Raw genomic sequence first — 21,661 nt, forward strand, 5'->3', positions numbered from 1 at the left:
TGAGATATGTGATATTCAGAAAAAGGATAATTGATTGGGATTAAAACATTAATCTTCTAATCAACAAGTTAGAAATTCAGTGAGATTCTGTCACCTGCACTAATAATAATTCTCTAATTAATTCGTTTATTGGCATTTTTTCTTCTGTAAAAGGAATTAAGAAATCATTTTTTTCTTTTCAATCTCCCAACTCAAATTTATTATCCAAATTCTATTGGGTCATATTTAATCTAGGTTCTACAAATATGGTAATGCAGTACTACTAATAACAATCCAAACACCGTCTTAGCTGACATCAAAACGTATAAAAATGCCACCGTATGTTTTCCAAAATTCCGTAAAGTAGCGCCATGGCGAGTCTCTTCATCACCACCAGCATCAGCTCAGTCTCACCCTCACTCCCTCTCTATCCCCCGATCGCACGTGCAACCTTCAGGCCTCTCCACGTACCAACTCCGGTGGCTGTTGCATTCTCCAGCCACGTATCTCAGCGTAAAACAAGAGCGTTGGCGGTGGTGACACGTGCTGGTGCCTACACCAGCAGCTACGTGTTCGCCGTGGCTTTCCCGCTATCTCTCCTGGCTGTTACCATCTTCACTTCTATTAAGATTGCTGATAAGCTTGACAAGGACTTCCTCGAATATGTAAGAATCTAAAAATCATGTTTTTTTTTTTCCTCGTTATCATGTGGGATTTTATGGCGTTTTTCTTTGGAAATTTTCAATTTTGGAAGGCTTATTTGGACTGTTTAAAACTTGGTTATTTTTTAATCAATTTTGTTGGTTGTGGGGATTGGAAGTTTTAGGGATATGTTTTGTAATGCCCATTGGGTGTTTGATAGAAGTGCGGAATGGTTTTGTGTTGATATTCGTTTAAATCAATCTTCTTGTCTTGGTGTAATACTTACTAGCAGTCTTAATTTTTGCTTCTGCTTTTCTTGTTTTAAGTATGTACGCTACTTATATTCTTAATCTTACATTTCATTGTTTTGCGGAGCAGCTTACTATAAGTCAAGCAATAAGGGAAGCAGATGAAGAGGATGATGATGATGACGATGATGTTATATCTTTGGAGGACATAGTGCAAGAACCTGTTCTTCCACGTACACGAAACCGCCCCAAGAGGGAAGTGTAGGCAGCCGGGCAGCATCTAGTTACTTGGTTTCATTTAATTGTATAATTAACTCGTGCAAAAGATTCAACCGAATTATGAAAATTTCCTTGTGGTTTCTCATTTTAACTCTAGCATGAACGAAAGGTCTTTAACATGCAATTTGATTTAAGGAAAACACCAAACGTCTATTCAGGAATTGTGGGTCCTTAGCTGCCCACAGCTCCAATCCCTTCCACCTGAGGGGCTCCCTTTCTTCACAACGGTGCTCAATGCTGACGGAACATTTCCAAAAGGAGAAAGGTAAAGATTGGGCTACATTTGTCTTTAACATGAAAAAAGAACGCTATGCTACATATATATATATATATATATATTTATATATATACCTAAAACGGTTCAAGGGAGTTCAATTCTCCTATCATTTTAAAAGCCACATATAATGGGAGCTTAATTGGGTTAACGTTGTCCTGCTCTGTTCAATCAATAGCAATACCGGTATAACCAAGATGTAAGCAACTACTCTCTATTGGCTCTTACAATGCTTCTATAAACTATCTAAGAAAATCTAAGATCACATTTTTCTTTTATAGATATCTAAAAAATTATTTTAGTTAGCCATCATTTAACTTTAGTGAGCTTTGGTAGTAATATTATTGTTTAACTCGAAAGATTATAAAATTGATGCGGTAATTATTCCATATACTATGTTTGATACACTTTCAAAAAAGAAAAAAAAAACATTTAGAATGATTTATTAATTGTTCTGGCTAAAAGACAATGCATAGAGATGCCTCAGCAAGTTCACGAGTTCAGCTACAATCAATCCAAAGAATTAATTAACTAGAAAGACTCACAATTAGCCAACCTCCACAAGAAAACACAATTATCCAATCCTTTGCATGGTTACCATGGAAGAGCAATGTACATTGTCCTCCTTTTATAATAGTATCATCTTCCTTGGGATGCTACCACAATGATACGAGGGATTTCTAACACAAATGTTACTTGAATCAGCACTCTGACAAAAAATTGTACTAAGCAACAAAATTTTTCCACCTTGAAGCAAATGTTTCTGCTACCAGCAGAGGGAAAGCAATAGTTGCATCACAATGTACCTGGTTCAATACAATCATGAGACGAGACAGGAATCAAAATGATATATTTCTTCTCTTCTGAGGAAAAAGAACTAGGGCAAGAAAACTTATGAAAATGAAAGTGGAAGCCAAGAAAGTATGCAGAGGAAACACCCAATTTTGTACGAGTCTGAGATGCAATCTATAATGAGCATCTGTCTGAAAACAGAAGCTGAAATGTAACAGGAAACACAAGGGCATACCTTAACCATTTTAGCAGAACCTCGTATTTTCCCCCATGAAACAGCCTCATCAGGGCGGGCCCCAGAATCGCTCCCATCAAACTCTTGTGCTGTATTTATGTAAACAGCATAATCAGCACCATTACGCATCATATTGGCATTACAGATATGATGCTTTGGCAGTCCACCTCCTAGAATTATCATTCCTGTTTTCCTGGGACTTGCATGCACTGCTTCACTATTCATGGCCCTAATATCTGTTCAAATAGTAACCTATTTAGATATTCTATACCCCAATCCCCAAGCAATTAGTAATCAGCAAGCAATGAAGAAGAAGCATAGAACACCTACCTTGCACTACATCAATTATCAGACCTGGGCTACGAAAGGAATGAAAATACAACATATCCCCCAAAGAGCCATCTGTCAAGCCTGGACAGAAGACAGGAATTTTGTTCTGGAAAATACAAACAAACAATAAACTGAGCTGTTGTGTAAAACATGGAAAAAATGAATTTCATTCTGGAAAATACCATTGCATACAACAAAATTACAAAACCAAGATGCTGAAACTTCAGAAACATGATCTGAACATGTTCTATAATGTTCCAATTGCTTGAAAAATCATTAACGGGGGCCTCCTCAGTAATAAATTATCACTTGTTCAAGATAATCTCACGATATTCTTTGGCAAGACATCTTACAGCATTGCAGTAGAATGGATAAAGTAAGGTAGTCAAGCAGTAACACAATATCTTCACAGCAATAATGTAATATTTCATAATAGATTAAACAACTACAACTAACTTATTAGTATCATATACAACCTCAATGGGGCATAGTAAATGAATGGCATTTATTATTGATGATCATTGAGAAGGTGAAAAAGTGGTTATATTCTCATAGCATTAAGTTAAACTGTTAGGACACTTGCCTTGTATGCCCAGTAGAGGTATGAACTTTCATTATTTATTTCTTTTCCCAAGCGTGCAATTAACTTTGATGGAGTCCACAATACATTCTGTAAAAACCAAAAACAAGAGGTAGGAGGAAATTAACAGAATGGCAGACACCACTAGACACAAGAGATACATCTACCAATGGTAATCAAAATCAATGGAATAGAGTATAAATATGAGCTGAATTATCTACCATACACAATAATTTAGAGATAATAATCTTCTTTTCATTATTTACAGAAAACTAAAAGGTCCCAAACCCAATGAGACAATATGAAGGTCAAATTTGTCAGATGAACAAGAGGGTATGCTAAAAGGTCTGCATGTGTGCGTGTGGAAGTACCTCTTCAAGTTGTTCCTTCAACATCTGATCAAAAATTGGAAGGATCCAATCCTCAAATTTACAGTAGTTGTCATTAGGAACCAGCAAGTTACCAATGCGATTCAGTCCTCTCGAACGCAACTGAGCACCAGGTAGTGAAAAATCACCTTTATATGTTGGTGCAAGGCACTTTATAAGATCTTCTTCAATGCCACCAGTTGTAGTAACTATTACATCAACCTAAAGTCATTTTAAAAGTAACAGTTCTTAGATGAAGAGGAATGCCAGATCAAGAATGCCATGACAGATTTTGAAACCCTTCCCCAAAAAGAAAGCCAAAGAGTAATATTGATTTTAATAATTTCCAGCCTTTTAACTTTTTTCAGATCCCCTTTCCTTCTTTTCTTCTTTGTCTCCTTCTTAGACTTCTTGTGTGGGCAAAATTCAGTAGATTATAACCAGTCTGCTACGTTTTTCTCATTACATTTTGCGCTTCATCTCAATTCTACACAAAAGAAAGTCTGATTTTAAGGTCTGATCTGTAACTCACCATGTGATGCTCAGTAAGATAACGAACAGTATCTCGAACACCAGAGGAAATAAGATTTGATGTAAAACCCAAAAAGACCTTGCATCTGACAGATTCTCTGTAGGCAGGATCCTTCTCCTCCTCACTGCAGTCCTCATTTATACTCTCATCAGCAAGCCTCCAATTTAGCTTCAATTCGATCAACAATATATATATATGAATTAAGCTAACAAAAACTGAATAGTAAAACGAGAAAAAAGGAAAAAGAAATCTAAATAAATGAAACCAACCATCTCATTGACAATTTCCATAGCTTCTCCAAGATTAGAAGCTTGAAATCCAGTGGAAAGCATGGATTTGAGAAGCTTGGAGTAGTTTATACCCTGATTGAAGTCATAACCCTCAATTTTAGTGCACTTCCCTTCAAGGGAATCCGATTCTTTGAACACTGTGGAGTGTACAGAGTTTATAAGCTTATCCTCCATGATCTGCTTTGTCTTCTTTTGCTCCTTGCCAGAAAAAACTGCCACTGAAATAAAGAAAAACAAATGCTAAAGCTTAACTTGTTTGGGCCGATGTCAATTAAACTAAAATAAAGAAAATGGAAGCGTTGGGCATTGCCAACTGTACAAAGTTACTCATTGCATATTGCATCAAGAATACTAATTACATAACCTAATTAACTCTTATCCTTCACATCCCAAATATCCATCAATATAGCTTACAAAAAAAAAAAAGAAAAAAGCAAAAAAAAATCCAAAATTTGCGGCTTAATTGTGAACCCAGTATCACAAAAACAAAACCCTAGAAATTGTGTTTTGGGGCAACAAGCAATAATGAAATACCATACATAAAGCAATCCATCTGAGAGTAAGAGTAAAACAGTAATATGTAGCTTTCTTAGTAATTTACAAGAGAGAGAGAGAGAGAGAGCAAACCGGGTTCAACAGCTTCGTGCCCGGAGCCTTCTTTAGCGACGGCGGCGTGGAGTGGCCGATGGAGAGAGGATTTTACGATATGCAACAGGAAGTCGTATTTTCCATATTTGTTTTTCTTTTATTATAAAAAAAGAAATTAGGAAAAGAAGAAAAATAATTATTGCCATTATAACGGTTTTTTTTTAGCAAAGAAATTTGACAATTAATTATTTGATGATTGTTCCTTTTTGTTTGGGACTTTTTTTTTTTTTTCATTAATTTGATTATTGATTTGAAAATTAAACTTCCATTGTGAGAATTTTATATACAAAAAATATATATTTTGAAAACAAAAAATGAATTAGAGTGTAGCCAAGTAAACAAATTTCACTTAAAAAATAAAATCAATTGAGAGTACTGAAATAAATAACAAGAGAAATAAAAATATTAAAATAAATACGAGTTCAATTTTATTAGCCAAACAAAATTGAATTGGAGATCAAATGTCTTATCAATTAATAATAAAATCATTTATTTATATGTATATATATATATGATAAACTCCATTGTGCAGTGGTTAAAAAAATAAGAAAATTTAAAAACCAATTCGAAATTATAATTTTTGATTTGATTTGATTTAATTATTTTTTTGTTCAATTTAAATAAAATTTAAATATTAAATATATACATAATAAATTTGAATTAAATTTTAGATCAAAAGATAAAAAACAAAAAAAAAAAAAAATCAAACCAAATAGAATTAAATACTTTTTTTAAATTTTTATATATATTTCTTATTTTTATAAAATAAAAATAATAAATTTATATCAAAATCTACTTAAATATATTAAAATTTTATATTAAAATAATATATAAAAATTAAAAACCAATAAATAAAACTGATAAAATTTAATTCAATTCGAATAAAATGAAAATTCGATTCGTATTTGAATTAAATTTTAAATTTTTATAATATTATATCATATATAAAAAAAACCGAATCGATTTTAATCTGAACAGTTATCATCCTATTGTAGTGATATCATATGGTATTTTTTAAAGGTAAACTATTATTTAGTTAATACTTTAATCTTGTAACAACATTTAAAAAAAACATAAAATTGAAATTTACATTCACTACAAATGACTAAGAAATAATAATGACAACCTCGAATGTCAATACTGTGGCATCTACAGAAAAATGTTACAATACCAGATTTCTTGCCTCAACATCAAGTTGTATAGCAGAAATCTCTCTGTTAGTATAGACCACAAGATGAAAATTGCTTTAAGTAAAAGCATTCACACCATCAATGGAGGTGGTCATGTTCCATACTGGGGGTGACAATGGTGGAACAGCTGCTTCATGAGCTGCACTAGCTTCAATTTCCAGCACCTTCCTCGTAGATGCTTGGTGCTCTCTGCTTCTACCAATCTTTCTTGAAGCCAAAGACACAGAAGGAACAGCTCTCGATGAGTTACTACTATCAATGGATGCTAAAAACATGTCCCTTGAAAGAGTAGTGGGGGCAGTTTCAATAACAGAGGTGAAGACGCCAGACTCCCTCAAACCTTGTATTATGGCCTGAGACAGCAAAAGACAGAACATTAATAGGAAGAGGAGAAGAGGATAAGTCAAGGCAGAGAAATTTGAGAAGCGCATTATCAAAGTACAAATACAACTTGTAAAACATATTATTGATCTGTAAAAAGAATCTAAAGGTCCAAAATTCCATGCATTTCCTAGACGAGTCAGCCACTTATAAAATTTTTGAATTTCTGCTCTTTTTAATTTTAACAAGTAACTACCCTCAATCACCTTGATACCCTTCCAGCACTGCACCAGAACCTATATATGCTAGCACATCCATTCAAGTTAAGTATCATGGCTGATAAGTTCCTACTCCTTACTACTCATAAATCATCTCAAACTGAATTCTAAGATGAATGCTTATAAAAGCAGTTTTAATTTCCTGTGATTTCTTATTTTCAAAATTGCTAATAACTGTCCTTACCATTGGAGCATATATGCGAGTTAAAATCCCCTTTCTCAGGAGTTTTAGTCTTAGGTCTTTTTCACCCCATACAACATGTTCACGGTACCTACAAAAACCAGAAGCCAATAGTTCTACATCAGACACACACTAGATTCAAGTCCCCCCCCCCCCCCCCCCAAAAAAAAAGAAAAAAAAGAAAAAAAGAAAACACCCTGCATTCAACTATATACCAGTTAAGCATCTCTTCCTCTGTTGCAGTTGAAGCAATTATAAATGCCTGCAACAAATAACATTTGAATAGACAATGACACAACAGTTAGAAGGAAATGATATCCAAAACAAGCAATCATACTAAGCACAACTATACATCAGAGAGCAATCCAACCACATACACCACAAAATTCACCCCACAACATCTGGTCCATGCTCTAAGAATGATGGAAAAAGAGGAAACAGCTGGGCAACATAGGATTTTTTAAATCAAGAGCCAAGATGGTGCAGACTCATGCCACATTATACTCACTTGGCAGTCACCAACTCACAGGAACATTAACCGCAAAACAGATGCATCATCATATTGCCTTATGAATTGCTTGGGACTTTATCAATGCTTCTAGCAACCTAGATCCATGTCCTTAATAGTCTTCCCCTTTAATTTAGGATCTCCTAATTTCTCAAAAAATAAAATAAAATAAAATAAAAAATAGAACATAATACCAAAAGTCCTTATTTCACAGTGGTAAATATCTAGTTCATAATTCATATCCCCGAGGTTTACTGCCTTTATAGTTTGTTGCATTTCCCATATTCCAATACTTACTACAACTCATGAATAGCATGGTAAATATACCAAAATAGAGAATAACAGAAGGTGCTAAACTTACAGCTCTATCAAATTCCAACATGAAGCATCTTTTGACGTCTTCCTTGGTAGGTTTGCAGCCACACCGATCACGTCTAGATGTTAGGTCTGAAAATTTGGCATATGTGTAGTGTAGAACAGCAGCCTCCTCCAATTTGATTTCACTTTAAAAAAAAATTGTACCAAGTATAATTATGTTCAGAATTGCCATTTGTATGTACCAACAGACAGAAACTGATCTGAATATAAGCAAATGTTATTTCTCAAGTAGTCAAATATAACATGCTTATCCATGATATGATGCCAACATAAAACTTGCTCTCATTATCAATGATCAAGATGCCCCCCATCCCCAACCTCAAGGCCCCAACCACCCCTTACCTCCCCCACCCTTCACCCCGATATGCAAGTATATTGAATTACACAAGAATTTATGAGATATGCATGTGTGATTCTCATATTGTGTCAGGTTATCTGATTCTATGAGTACACAGAGTCACCATACTGTGGAGTTTTCATATAATTGTGCCATCTGTGAGCACCATTTGGACGAAGATGATCCTGAATACGAGCAGCAGCTTTCCCATTCCCATAAGTCAAGAAATAGTTTGGATTACTACGAGTTGATTCTTTATACATGCCAAAATATGTGTCCTTTGGAAGATGGTCATAGTTCTTCTTGAACATTGATACCTGTTTGCATTGATAGAAAAGTAAGCCACGTGCAAAACTCCAAAGCCTAACTTCAGCCATTCAATTTACTGAACTAATGAAAAGCAAGGAAAATGGACAAGGAAAATTTACCTCGCTAAAAGGATCCTTGATATCATCTCGTTCAACACTGCTCTCCTAAACAAAAGGAAGAAAAATTCCACTATCAAACATCACAGGCCAAGATTCCAAATGAATAACAAGATATACTATCATAGCCACCTCTTCCAAGTTCCGATATTAATATCCTTTCTTACTACTTATATAATGCCACTCACATAATTTGGAAATATGACCATATCGACATTGCTAGGCACATCAAGCAACAACTGCCTCAAAGAATATTCTCTTGCACCAGCTGGATGTATTAACTCATCAGTGTCAAGATGAAGTATCCAGTCCATTCCAGCATCCTTATATTTTTAGAATCAAAAGAATAAACTTATCAGAATAAGGTCAAGACTACTGTGCTAGTGATCACAAATAACAAAGTATTTCCATTGATACAGCATACCCTTGCCATGACAATGGCCATTTCCATATTGAGAGACTGCTTCACAAATAGCTCATAATTGCAAGGCTTGTAAAAGAAACTTGAAAGCCATGTTTCATTCCAGATCCGGCTGATAACCACATAAAAATGCCAAAAGAATGAAGATAAAGTAAAGAAAATCTGGCAATAAAGTTACAAAACATAAACCATTTTGACCAAAAATAAGGGACTTGTCCCTAGAGAACTGGAAAAGAAACAGATGATGCGGTAAACCCATGTGCACAAATATAATGAAAGAAAGCAAGAAATAAAGGCAAAATAAAGACAATTTATCACCAGTAGCCTCCACATTTAGCTAAACTACTATTTAAAAAAAGCTAGAAAACTATGCTGTCACTTTAGCTTTAGGATCCAGTAGATGTATTACAATCATCAAACGAGAAAAGCTAATTGACCTTTTAGCCTGCTGCTCCTCAAGCTCTTTTGTTCTGTATATAACTTTTACTCCCTGAAAAGCAACAACATAAAACTTATGCTATAAGCAATTCGGATCAACAACAGCCATAGGTCAATCAGGTGGAACAGTTCTACTTATAGATAGAAAAAACAGAGCAAAACTAAATTAGGAAAAGCCAAAGGCTTCATAAACTCACGGGAATAGATTCCAAAACACTAGAAACTTTGGGAGATGCAGCATGCCCTTCCACAAAGAGGAAAAAGGTTGCAACTCCAATAACCTTATGATAAAACATCCATGGCAAAATCTGCTCCAAGCCAGCTGATGTACTTGTTGTAATACAGATCTGATATGTGAGAAGCAACACAGCTGACGGTTATAAACAAGGGTCATTGGGAGAAAGATAAAAATTTGTAACTCGATTAATTGAATAACAAAAATTTGGACCAAAAATCCAAAACATTGATACGGATCAAAGCCAATATTGGACAATTCAACGGGACCAGGTCCAGATCATTCCCTAACAAAAAAGAAGAAGAAAAAAAGGCATACCCTTGGTTTTAAATTAGATTCAAAACCAAATTTCCAGTCCCCGTAGTAAGGGAAAGAAGGGGAAGAGCTACGACCGAGATTGATGCAATCAGAAGAAGAATGGGATTTAGGGGAGAGAGATGAGAAAGTCTCCATGCCAGGGAAGATCTCGTGGTGGGACCCACGTGGTGCCCATCGGGAAGTGGCGGAGGATGTGGCAATGGTGGGATCGGATACACCCCCTCCGCGCCACTGGAGAACGAAGCCTAAGGCAGCCAAAGACAGAGGGAGGATCGTTAGGAGGAGGAGGAGCTTGGAAAGGAAGGATTGGGTGGTGGAGGAGGCTGATGTGGAGGAGGAGAGCAAAGGAGTGGAGCGGTGGTGGTGGTGATGGTGGTGGCTTGGCATCGTGACGGTGATGGTGGAGACAGGCAGCAGAGGCCAGAGGGAGGAGACCCAGGAATTTTCAAGTGCCAAAGAAACGTTGAGTGAGTCGTTTGGGCCGTTTTGTATTTCTCCCACTGGCCGGCTGGCTGGGCTATATTACCAAATAGCAAGTTTTCCTTTTTCCCTCTTTTTCCTATTATTCATTATTTTTTAAATAATTAAAGATTTTTCATTTTTCACTTTCAATTTTACTTCTTCCTATTTGCAAGCAAGATAAGTACATTTTTTAAATTGACTTTCATAAAATTTAAGAAAAAACATTGATTTTGATATGTTTAACATTAAGTTTTTATTTTTTTTTTAATTTTATGTTTAGTGATTTTTAATATATAAAAAATAAAAAAATAATTTTAAGACATTAAAAAAAATAAAAAATATATAATGGAAGAAATATTGTATAAAATATTATATAATTTTGGAGCATTATATAAGTACTATAATGGAGATGTCTCCTAGTTATTAGTGCTCTTGCAATTCTTTTTTTTTTTTTACACAAAATTAAAATTTTTTTGTATCTTTTGTTTTTCTTAATCGAAAAGGACAATTTCAATGTAAAAAAGTTAATTATTGTAGTATTTTTTTTTATACGGTGAATGTGAACAATTATTTATGAAAAAGTAAAAATATAATACTAGTATTACGTAATTCAAGAAATTTCTCTTAATCTAAATTTATTATTAGTAAAATGTGATAATTTCTCCTTTTATGCCCCAAAATCATACTTTAAAAACCTTTGTTGATTTTTTATATGACCCTCCTTATAGCATTAGTATAGCTACCATTAATTGAATAAAAAATTAAATTTGTAAATACTGCTACTGCTAATTACATTAAATTACATACTAAGTGAATAATCTTTTTTTATTTTTTCTTTTTTTGTAAATTTGAGCTGCTTTTTTATAAAACGAGACCTTTCAAAACAGCAGCTTCATCCGCAATACAAGCAGTAACCCCCCCCCCCCCCCTCCATCTACCCTCAAAAAACCTAACCCTAGAAATCAATCAAAACAAAAACAAAAAAAAAGAGTTGCCTAAATAAGTAAAGGATTCAAACTTGGTGTGAGTGGGATTTTTGAAGCAGTCGATGTTTGGTTTTGGTGAAATTGAAAGGATCAGAGAGAGGGTTCTTCCATTAAATGCTCTCTCTTTATCTCCCTTTCAAAGTTCCTTCTTTTTTCATGTCTTCTCCAATCGCACCCTCTTTCTTTTCTGCTCCTTCAGGGTCCTTTCAAGCCCTAGGCTTTGATCTTTTCTCGATACCTCTCGAACTCCCCCTTTGTATAAAATATGACTGATTCTAAGGTTAGTTCACTTCCCTGCCTCTAATTCTTGTTTTTTTATATCTGGGTTTTTGTTAAATGGACACAATATTGCTGCTTATCAGGTGGCTTTACTTTTGTTATCTTGTTCAGGACTTAAAATTTAGGATTTTTTTTTTTATTGGTTTATGCTTGCTTATGCCGTCCTCTTTTATTGTGGGTTTGGTTTACCTATATACAATTATCATTATGAATGATGTAAAGGACGTTTTACCTTTTCTCTTTTTAAGGCAAGCCTTATTATGTTTAACTTTCTCATGCATGAAGCATCAAGTGCCTAGCCTCTAATCTGAATTGTGGCTCCATTGTTTCCTCGCTTTTACCAGGTATTCGTATTTGGGTCATTTACTGAAGATGAAACCAGGTCACTGCTGTTAAAGCAGTCAGTTGGGAATGCTGAAAAACCTGTGGAAAAGAAAGAATGGCAATTTGGTTCTTTGAATTTTGCAGCTGGAGGATCTTTGGGTAGTGCCATTGGCGATTTAAGCAACAAGCCTAGTTCCACAAATGGGCCAGTTGGATTTCTATCCTCAACATCACCAATTGAGGATGGAAAAAGTAGAAAAACAGCAGCTGATCGTTCCTCAACTACACTTCAAACTCCAAAAGAAAATGGAAATACAAAGAGTTCCAGCAATAGTTCTCGCCTCAGTAATGGTGTAGAACAACTGAAAAAAAGCATTGGTGTAACTCCACTGCACTTATTGCAAAATGAATACAGTCCCATGAATGATTTTCAAAGTTCAAAATTTCAAGTCCTTGAGACCGAAACAGTAGAGGGTAGAGATAAGAATGGGATGATTGATAATTCATTAGTATGCACTGTTCAAGGAGACATTCAGAAGGCAGCCATGGTTGTTAAAAACTTATTTCCCCGAGGCTTAATCAACTCTGGAAATTTATGTTTTCTCAATGCCACTGTACAGGCTCTTCTATCATGTTCTCCTTTTGTCCAGCTCTTGCAGCAACTTAGACTTCGTAATATACCCAAGGTTTGTTGTATAATTATGTTGTTTCCTTGAAATTATGCACTAATAGATAACCATCTTAATTGATGATTCGTTATATTTGAAGATAAGTAAAGATGAACTTGTCAATAGATTCAACTAACCTTCCTTATGTTTGGCTTTGATTTGATAGGTTGGCTATCCAACATTAACTGCTTTTGCAGAGTTTGTATCTGACTTTGATGTGCCATCCAGCGATTCTGATGTAAAGAAGAAAGATACAACAGTCCTTGAGATCGGTAGGCCTTGCAGCCCTGGCATGTTTGAAGCTGTCCTTAAAAGTTTTACCCCAGATGTGCCAAGTAGCATATCTGGTAGGCCAAGGTTTGTATACTTTATACATCAGTATTATTTCATTAGTTGTATTTTTTATCAGACCCAAGTAACATGCTTTGTGTAGACCCTTTCTCTTACAATAACAAAACTTGACTATTTGATAACATGATAGTATTGAAATATCACCCTCCATGATCATGGATTCATCTATGCTATTCCTGGCCCTCTTGATTTCTTTTAACCCTTTCCAGAATGTTAAAATTTATGTGAGAGCTGAGTTATCTTTCATATTAATTCCCTCTCCTTGCTTTTGGTGGCAATTCTATAGTAATTTAGTCCACCTTGCTACAGCTTCCTCACCAGCATTTTATTGAAAGAAATACTACAGTTGGTTGAAATGTTTGTATATCCTTGTAAACTGAATTATCAATAGACTTAACTATCTACTATGGTCAATGTCTTGGAACTTAGACAACCGTTTGTCTTCTGTAATAACTTTTTGATGATTTTTCCTTGTGAACTGAATTATCAATAGACTTAACTGTCTACTATGGTCAATGTCTTGGAACTTAGACAACTGTTGGTCTTCCGTAATAACTTTTTGATGATTTTTTATTTATCATCTTTTTTAGGCAGGAAGATGCTCAGGAATTTTTAAGTTTTATCATGGATCAAATGCATGATGAATTGATTAAGCTTCAAGGGCAGTCCAGTAGCTCTAATGGGATCAGGTCATCACTAGTTTCTTCTTTTGAAGATGATGAATGGGAGACAGTTGGACCAAAAAACAAATCAGCAGTCACAAGAACTCAAAGCTTCCTTCCTTCAGAGCTAAGTGATATTTTTGGAGGACAGTTGAAAAGTGTGGTGAAGGCAAGAGGTAGGGACATTTGATATAGCTGCAAAGTTTATTGGATGATATGAAAATAGCCAATTCATGGGGTTATTTGTTTGATTACAAGTATTTATGGGGTTTACCAACCTGTGTTTTTTTTTCCCCTTATGACTGTACCTGACAAAAGATAGCTAAAACAAGCTAAACACTGACATAGACAAGTCAACTAGATAATTCCAGCAGTTTATGCTTGTAAAATTTTATTCGTAAGTAAAGTGGAAATACATGTACTTATCCAAACTTGGTTTTGTTCATCTGTCATATCCAGATGTTAGTTTGTGTTTCTTGGGTGGATTTTGCACTCTGTTATGTGGTTGTGGTACCATTTATTAACATTTTAATCTTTTCTTTTTCTTAATTTGTTATGTGGGGCAGGAAACAAGGCTTCTGCTACTGTTCAACCATTTCTATTGCTGCACCTTGATATCTGCCCTGACGCTGTTCATACTATTGAGGATGCACTTCATCTGTTCTCTGCACCAGAATATCTTGAGGGATATCGTGCATCAACTGCTCAGAAGGTATTTATTTTATTTGAATTGTTTCCATTTGCTGTTGGCTGCTATATTCTATTTTTGTATAAATCTTAATACTTTTGAGTGTTTGTTTGTGTTATATGTCTCATCTTTTCCTGTATGTTAAATATTATTGTGATAGATTGGATATTCTTGTGTGTTTATGCCCAGCAGGCTGGTGTTGTCACTGCCAAAAAATCTGTCCAGATACAGACACTTTCAAAGATAATGATTTTGCACCTGATGCGTTTTAGCTATGGAAGCCAGGGAAGTGCCAAGTTGCATAAGCCTGTACACTTCCCACTTGAATTGGTATTGGGTAGGGAGCTACTTGTTTCTCCATACACTGAGGTAATACTTCTCTTCATTCGCTTGTTTAAATATGACTGCATTGCATTATTTTGCATGGTGCAAATTCACATTGTGAAATATGAAGTAGCTGTTAGTCAAAGCTGAGTAGCTGACTTGCTTTAAGTCTTCTTTTACTATAGTATCTTATACAATGATGGTATATTCAGGTTCTTGTTTTTCTTTTTTTTTGCCCCCTAACTAGTTAGCAAGCCAATGCTATATTCAATGTGTTTTTTTTTTTGTGCTTTATTTATAGGGCCGAAAATATGAGCTTGTCGCTACAATAACCCATCATGGAAGAGAGCCCTCTAAGGGACATTATACAGCTGATGCTCGTTATCCCAATGGCCAATGGCTGCGATTTGATGATGCCTCTGTCATGGCCATTGGGACAAGCAAGGTGTTGCATGACCAAGCATATGTTCTCTTCTACGAACAAACACAGAAGGCATGACTTATACCTTGTTCGTATAATACTCAACATGATACTATGGTGTGCATGTGCCAGGAACATCATTACAGAATTGGCTCCGTGATTTTTCCTTTTATTGTAACAGTTGGTCGCTCCTTGGCTTTAAATGATGAATTGAACTGCAACTGATTTATATAGGTCTTTTGTAATGATAACCAAACTGTATGGAAGTTCTTGCTATTTAATGAAATTTTGCTCTTGTTCTTAAGTTGTGATTTTGTTTTGCTTATTTTCTCATTTTCAACATGTCTCACTTTTTCCTTTTTTTTCTTTTTTATCTGTTAATGTATTCTAAAGGGGTATGCGGTCTCTTTTTGCCCATGAAATCTAAAAACTCTAATAACGGCGGATGAGATCATTTTTCTCTTTATATCTATGGGTCTAGACAATGGTGAATTGTCCTTTTAGGCTTAAAAAATTATGCATGCATACGATATGCACGGTACAAGCATTATTCTACTCTTATGTATACATAAAAATCCTAAGCTTGCTTTTGAAGAATTGGCTTCATTAATTTCATTGTTTTATGCTCTTTATTGTTATTATTGGAGTGAGAGATAATACAGCTTACTATGAGTTGTAACATATGCAAGGTCAGATACTGGTGGAAAGAAAATGAAACAGAAGAAAAAACGAAGGAAGCTAGAGAGAAGTCGGTGTGTCCAACTATGGTAAATAACTTTCAAATTAAGGATCTAAAAAATTTAAACCTGGGGTTAACATCCATGCATTTATATATTGTTGTCAGAGGGAGGGACAGAAGTCTGTTGTGAAATATATGCTGATGTTACCATCACACCTTGGTAGTCAAAAGGATAATATGCCAATCTCCTAAAGAACATTTTCTAACGTAAAATTAAGGATATGTAACTATTTTATAATTGCCTGCTTCATTTGCAGCATCTAATTACACTATAATCAAACAAGGGTTGAATAACAACAGCATTTCCGCTGTCGCATTCCAGGTAATATATAATTGAGAAAGGAGAGAGGGAAAAAATTTAAATAAATGATCAAAAACCAGGATGGAAAATTAAGGCCATGCAGCTCATCATAAGAACTTAATTATAACCAAAAACCTATAGATAACTATGCTAGTTGGGCTGAAACTTTGGGGACTATACTGTGTCCTTGATGCTAGTTCATCCCTGCACTTAGTAGACATTGACGAGGAAAAATTGGCAGAGTTGTGAAGCTGAGGACGGCAATCTATGGAAGAACATTGAACACTTGGCTTTGGTGGTACCGCGCAGAACTGAAGCAACAATATGAGCTGTAGACAGTGCTTTTAACTTATGTCTTCTTGATTCAATCTTTTGGTAAAAATTTGGGATCAAGAAAGCTCAAGGCTAAATAGCTTACGCTAATGATGATGAGAGTGAGGCTGGCACTGAAATGCACTGAGTACGGTGTGCATGAGTGGCAGATAGTGATGGTGGTATCGAAGCCCTTCATTAGGTTCTTAAATCAACTTTTTTTATTCTTCTAACAATAAAATTCAAAGATGGTAATTAATGCTAAGCATCATCCAGCATCAGATAGGTGCACTTGGGATGGGAGGATGAGTTTCTGACACTGCAAATTCGTTTGTTCAGACATGTAATCCATTATTGGAGTGGGGATTGCACAGGCTCGCTTCTCTTAAAGGACTTAACATTTGTGGATGTCAAGATGTCGAGTCCTTAATTTCCACAGGAGGAGATATGAATGAAGATTTTCCAAACTTGAGATACCTATCCTCCCTCCAGTGGCTTCAGAAACCTCAACTCTCTGCCAAGTTTGAGAATCTCAGACTGCCCAAAGCTCACATTTCTACCAAAAGAAGGTCTACCTCCCTCATGTTTGCTACTGAGCATCCGTCAATGCCCTCTGCTAGAGGATTAGGAACACTGCAAGAGAAATAAAGGACTAGAGCGGTTCAAGATAGCACACATTCCTCATGTTAAAATTGGTCATAGATTTATTCAATGAATGATGATCGAGAAATGACTTTCAAAGCAACATTTCAACAGATGAGGATTGTGGCAAAGATGTTAATGTACTTGATTTGAGGCGCGTTAATATGGAAAACCTCAAAATCTGATGCATTAAGACTATGATTTTTCAATTATTTGGTTTTCATTCCTTCCTTCATCTGACATTTCATCCCAACTTGTTTTGAATGAATAAAATATTAAATTGTCCAAGAATTGTGATTGAAGTTTTGTGATGATAATGTTCATGGCAGGATGTTGAAACTGGTAAATATGTGCAGACACTGGACTTTCAATTCCAAATCGTACTTTGCGAGCATTGCAAATCTCTACAGGAACAATGGTAGGATTCCTAGTTGTCTGGGAGTTAAAGTTTTTTTTTTTTTCATTAATTTTTTAATGAAAATTAATGAGCCATTAAACTGATGCTATTTCTTTAAAAAAAGTATACTTAGTGAGCTGAATTTTAAAATGTTTCATTTTAAAAGAGTATAACCAATTATTTGCTTGAACATTTTGTGTAACGGTCCCTCAGACCGGACAATTCTGAAAGACAATATTAGTTGGCTGCATTCCTTCAAAGTTTTCTTACTGTTGCTTTTTGATGGCCACTTTGATTTTTTTTTTTTTTTTAATTTTGCAATATAATTCAAAGAAATGCACAAAAGCAAAGGGTGGTCCTTTTCTTTTGGAACAAAGAATGCTGGTCCAACTTCGAAAGAGTTTGAGCATTATATAAAAAGAAGCAAAGGAAAATAAATTGTTATATACAAATAGCATACCAAATTCTTATAAAGAAGCTCTAAACAAATCACATGTACAAAGTCCTTAAAGGACGGTTGGCTTAGGTCGCAGCATCTCTTCACTTGTTTGCTTTAGATGGTAGCTTGCTTCCTTTCTCATGAATCTACGGAACTGTTCTAGGTGCTCTTTCTGTGGTCCAATACAGACAGGAAAGCACCATGGTTTCCATTTGGCTACCAGGAAAAAAGATAAACAAGTATGTATGAGCAGAGCAATTGTCGGTTCGCTGCTTGCGGGTTCAACAAGCTTTAGTGGTTGCTTTACAGTCAATTAAACAACTGTTCCATTACCATATTGATTCCTTGATGCTTCGCGGTTTCCGGTCTAAGAGAAAACTATGTCAAGCTCTTAACCAAATGGAAAGGTAAGTACTCGTATTTGCTGTATTAACTATTGAGCACTGATATTAGGCCATAAGATTGTTGCTAATCATGCTTCATTTTAGGAACACTTACCAAAATGCATGCTCAGGTCAGAAGAAAACCACGAAAGGAAGAATATAAGAATCCAACATGGGAAGATGTGTGTTGCTCGAAATAATCACTTTCTTTCTCAGAAAATTCTGTATAAAAATTTAAAACACTTTTAGCCCGATTTTCTACTTGATTAGTCCGAAGTAAAGGACAAATGTGTCCATTAATCCAACAAAAGCAGAGGAATATTTACATTGATGAAGCACACAATATAATTAAGACAGATTTCTTTCTTAAAGGCTTGTTAAAATGTTTGTTTCTGTTTTTATCTTTAGGAGTTAGTAGCATTTTGAGGTTTCTTTATACCTATAATCTAAGTATTTTCCTAATTAACCTTGAAGTTTGTCAGGTTCAATGGTAACAGTGCCATGTTCTGTGGCCCCTACTCCAGAAATCATCGCTTGATTAAGCCTAAGTTTGTCCTCAAGGACCTGATTCAAATAAGTAAATTTTATAAGAGCTCCAACACGATCATGTAATCACCACAAATTATTGTTTAATTCCTTGATTAAAACACTGAAATTCTAACAATAATTGAAATCCCAATAATCTCTATGATATTTACCTGATTTCTTTATCGTTAATTAGCAAACACACGATTCCAACAATAAACGATGATTCTTCATTAAACAAATGAAAGCTGCTAACTATATTCTCAATCATGCAACCGAAAAAAAAATGCAAATTATTGTATAGCTTGAATTTTTCCTCAAACCAATAATTACATTTTACAAGAATCCAGAAAAGTGAATGACAACCCAGGAAAAAGAACCAATAATAAAATAGAAAAATTGATCACACCACTCTGAAGAATTTTATCCTAAGTAACTGCACACTATGACCTGAACCCCAAAAACCAACCTCAAGATCTCCTAAAAGCTTCAATAAATGTTCACAGCCTGAATCAAAACTAAACGAACAAATGACTGCGGAAGCACTACAGAGAAATAAAAAGGAAGCAGTGCTTCACCACCCACAAAAACATTGATGAAAATATTCCTAATACAAGGCAATAGATTTCTGATCTGTGTTATCTGCTGCTGTAGAGGTATCCTTGTTATTAGCAGAGTTCATCGGCACCCACCACACCCTTATAGATTTGTCAAGGCCTCCACTATAGAGCAAGAAACCACAACCAACATTACAGGGTGATGCCTGCAAACACTTGACTGCCCCTTCATGGCCATTTATGATCCCAACTTTACAAAGTTTACCATAAGCCTCTCGCTTCCAAATACCAATGGTTTTATCAGCTGAGCCACTGCACAAAAACTCGCCCATCAGGCTCATACATAAAATAGCCATATGGTGTGCTTTTGTCTCACTCACCAATTTCCAACTAACAAAATCACTATTCCCTTCCCACCCCATAACAAACCCATCTGAACCTGCTCCATAGACCCACTTTCCGTCCTCAGAAACGACAACTGTATTCAACGAAACATCCTTATGACCCTCCAAAATTCCCTGTAACGAATGAGAGGTCTTCCCTTCTTTTCGCCAAGCCTTAATCTTCCCATCTGCAGATGCTGAATAGACTACTCCCTTGCTAGCTACTAAACTATTGATAGCATCATCATGGGCCTTAATTGATTCCAAACACTTCAAATCAGATACCCTCCACACCTTAAGGGTCTTATCCCATGAACCTGAATAAATCAACCCATTACAGACGGTCAAACAAGAAATACTATCCGCGTGTTCAATCCATAAACGCTTATGATGCCGACGGGTTTGGACATAATTGCTTTGCTTCATGAACTTCCCCAAATAGTCCTTAGTAGTAGGAAGTGTGTCGACAAGCTTAAACACATTCTCTGAGCTTCTTGACACCTTCCATACTCTGATCCTACTATCTTGATGTGCAGTGAAAACCTTGTTGCCTACAGTCACAAACGCTTTCACCGAGCCATCACCTTGGCCAAACTTTGTGAACTGCCTCAAGTCAGGCTGTTGCCACACTATAATATCCTTGCCTTGTGATGCACTTAAGATGAATTCCCCACATAAGGCCAAGCAAGAAACCGAACCAATATGCCCGGACAGCACTGCCAATGATTTACATGAAAACCCACATAATGTTTTGCATGGAAATTCATATTTGGTGACATCTTGAAGCTCAAAACGATGTGATGCGGGTGGGCTATCATCAACTTCACTGCTTGTGCTGCTAATGCTCCTGCTACTTGCTGAAGCAGATAATAATAAGGGAGTAGACAAGACAGCTTCTTGCATAGAAGGAACCATTGTAGTAAGAACCATTTCTTGAATTCTATGCGCTCCTGTCTGAAAGAGAGAGGGTATCGTTATAAAAAGAGTAAGCTTGGAACCCCCAAAAAATAAAAGCTTTAAACTGAGGAGCGGGGTCTAAAGAAAGGCACGGATTTCTTGATAGAGAGACAGAGATTCTGAATAAACGGAATAGAGGATGAGTTGTAACGGCTATTTTGACAAATATAATTTTAGCTCATGAAAAGTAGGAGTGAGAAAAGGGTCCACCGGGCGCTATTTTATTTATTAGTATTTTAATGGAGGATTGAGCTGTCGGACGTTTTCTATATGTTGTTGGCCGTTTGACCAATTATATTTTGACATATATCAAGTTTCCCCGTTTCCAGGATGCTCCCATTTTGATGGGATCTTCATCTTCTTTTGCTTTTCCTGGTACAAATCCTTTTATTTCCAGATCTAAGAAGCTGGACAGGGAAAAAAGTGAAAAAAGGTAGTAAGGTAGAAGCTTTCTTTCCATTCAGTGCGTGATTTCATTTGCTTAAAATAAAAACAATACAATGTAAATAATTGCTTGTTTGTGCAAAAGTACTATCCAAAACAAAAAAAATGACAAATTTGTTTCGACAAACAAGTCCCATTGGTTGTTTGTTTTTTTTTTTAACTAATCTACAAGTTTTGGAATGGACATCTT

The 21,661-nt window shown here is 35.5% G+C and overlaps 5 protein-coding genes across 6 annotated transcripts; 2 read left to right on the forward strand and 3 right to left on the reverse strand.

Moving 5' to 3' along the window:
* The first annotated feature begins 100 nt into the window (after nt 1–100).
* On the forward strand, nt 101–1,233 carry LOC111309709 (uncharacterized). The gene is made up of 2 exons (XM_022908711.2): nt 101–644; nt 1,000–1,233. The coding sequence occupies exons 1-2, from the start codon at nt 351–353 to the stop codon at nt 1,132–1,134; spliced, it is 429 nt and encodes a 142-aa protein (XP_022764446.2). The 5' UTR covers nt 101–350; the 3' UTR covers nt 1,135–1,233.
* A 606-nt stretch (nt 1,234–1,839) lies between these two features.
* Nucleotides 1,840–5,318, reverse strand: DHS (deoxyhypusine synthase). Its single transcript, XM_022909194.2, has 8 exons — nt 5,177–5,318; nt 4,529–4,767; nt 4,260–4,427; nt 3,731–3,949; nt 3,363–3,449; nt 2,780–2,885; nt 2,450–2,685; nt 1,840–2,228 (listed from the first exon to the last, which is right to left on the reverse strand). Exons 2-8 carry the CDS (start codon nt 4,721–4,723, stop codon nt 2,148–2,150), a joined length of 1,092 nt encoding a protein of 363 aa, XP_022764929.2. The 5' UTR covers nt 4,724–4,767; nt 5,177–5,318; the 3' UTR covers nt 1,840–2,147.
* A 940-nt stretch (nt 5,319–6,258) lies between these two features.
* LOC111310077 (glycosyltransferase-like KOBITO 1) lies at nt 6,259–10,761 on the reverse strand. Its single transcript, XM_022909192.2, has 11 exons — nt 10,228–10,761; nt 9,872–10,021; nt 9,674–9,726; nt 9,240–9,348; nt 9,004–9,138; nt 8,819–8,863; nt 8,520–8,707; nt 8,037–8,178; nt 7,383–7,429; nt 7,171–7,258; nt 6,259–6,740 (listed from the first exon to the last, which is right to left on the reverse strand). Exons 1-11 carry the CDS (start codon nt 10,612–10,614, stop codon nt 6,444–6,446), a joined length of 1,641 nt encoding a protein of 546 aa, XP_022764927.2. The 5' UTR covers nt 10,615–10,761; the 3' UTR covers nt 6,259–6,443.
* An 822-nt stretch (nt 10,762–11,583) lies between these two features.
* LOC111310076 (ubiquitin carboxyl-terminal hydrolase 24-like) lies at nt 11,584–15,696 on the forward strand. Of its 2 annotated transcripts, none has more exons than XM_022909189.2 (7): nt 11,584–11,955; nt 12,299–12,964; nt 13,113–13,303; nt 13,888–14,135; nt 14,526–14,671; nt 14,837–15,016; nt 15,273–15,696. In XM_022909189.2, the coding sequence occupies exons 1-7, from the start codon at nt 11,941–11,943 to the stop codon at nt 15,468–15,470; spliced, it is 1,644 nt and encodes a 547-aa protein (XP_022764924.2). In that variant the 5' UTR covers nt 11,584–11,940; the 3' UTR covers nt 15,471–15,696. The 2 variants fall into 2 exon arrangements, with proteins under 2 accessions (XP_022764924.2, XP_022764925.2); XM_022909190.2 differs by having other exon boundaries at nt 14,840–15,016.
* A 3,577-nt stretch (nt 15,697–19,273) lies between these two features.
* LOC111309711 (protein JINGUBANG-like) lies at nt 19,274–21,295 on the reverse strand. The gene has a single exon (XM_022908713.2). It carries the CDS (start codon nt 20,998–21,000, stop codon nt 19,738–19,740), a length of 1,263 nt encoding a protein of 420 aa, XP_022764448.1. The 5' UTR covers nt 21,001–21,295; the 3' UTR covers nt 19,274–19,737.
* Nucleotides 21,296–21,661: the final 366 nt, after the last annotated feature.

Source organism: Durio zibethinus, chromosome 19, assembly GCF_047325235.1.
Source record: "Durio zibethinus cultivar Kanyao isolate XHJ-2024 chromosome 19, ASM4732523v1, whole genome shotgun sequence".
NCBI lineage: Eukaryota > Viridiplantae > Streptophyta > Magnoliopsida > Malvales > Malvaceae > Durio > Durio zibethinus.

Coding starts and splice junctions, on each gene's coding strand:
- LOC111309709 (XM_022908711.2), top strand. CDS start 351: ATGGCGAGTCTCTTCATCACCACCAGCATCAGCTCAGTCTCACCCTCA. Junction 645..999: donor ACAAGGACTTCCTCGAATAT/GTAAGAATCTAA, acceptor TTTGCGGAGCAG/CTTACTATAAGTCAAGCAAT.
- DHS (XM_022909194.2), bottom strand. CDS start 4,723: ATGGAGGATAAGCTTATAAACTCTGTACACTCCACAGTGTTCAAAGAA. Junction 3,450..3,730: donor TGAAGGAACAACTTGAAGAG/GTACTTCCACAC, acceptor TGGTTTTTACAG/AATGTATTGTGGACTCCATC. Junction 2,886..3,362: donor ACCTCTACTGGGCATACAAG/GCAAGTGTCCTA, acceptor TGTATTTTCCAG/AACAAAATTCCTGTCTTCTG.
- LOC111310077 (XM_022909192.2), bottom strand. CDS start 10,614: ATGCCAAGCCACCACCATCACCACCACCACCGCTCCACTCCTTTGCTC. Junction 10,022..10,227: donor AATCTAATTTAAAACCAAGG/GTATGCCTTTTT, acceptor CTCACATATCAG/ATCTGTATTACAACAAGTAC. Junction 8,708..8,818: donor TCAAGGATCCTTTTAGCGAG/GTAAATTTTCCT, acceptor CAATGCAAACAG/GTATCAATGTTCAAGAAGAA.
- LOC111310076 (XM_022909189.2), top strand. Junction 12,965..13,112: donor GACTTCGTAATATACCCAAG/GTTTGTTGTATA, acceptor TTGATTTGATAG/GTTGGCTATCCAACATTAAC. Junction 14,672..14,836: donor GTGCATCAACTGCTCAGAAG/GTATTTATTTTA, acceptor GTTTATGCCCAG/CAGGCTGGTGTTGTCACTGC.
- LOC111309711 (XM_022908713.2), bottom strand. CDS start 21,000: ATGGTTCTTACTACAATGGTTCCTTCTATGCAAGAAGCTGTCTTGTCT.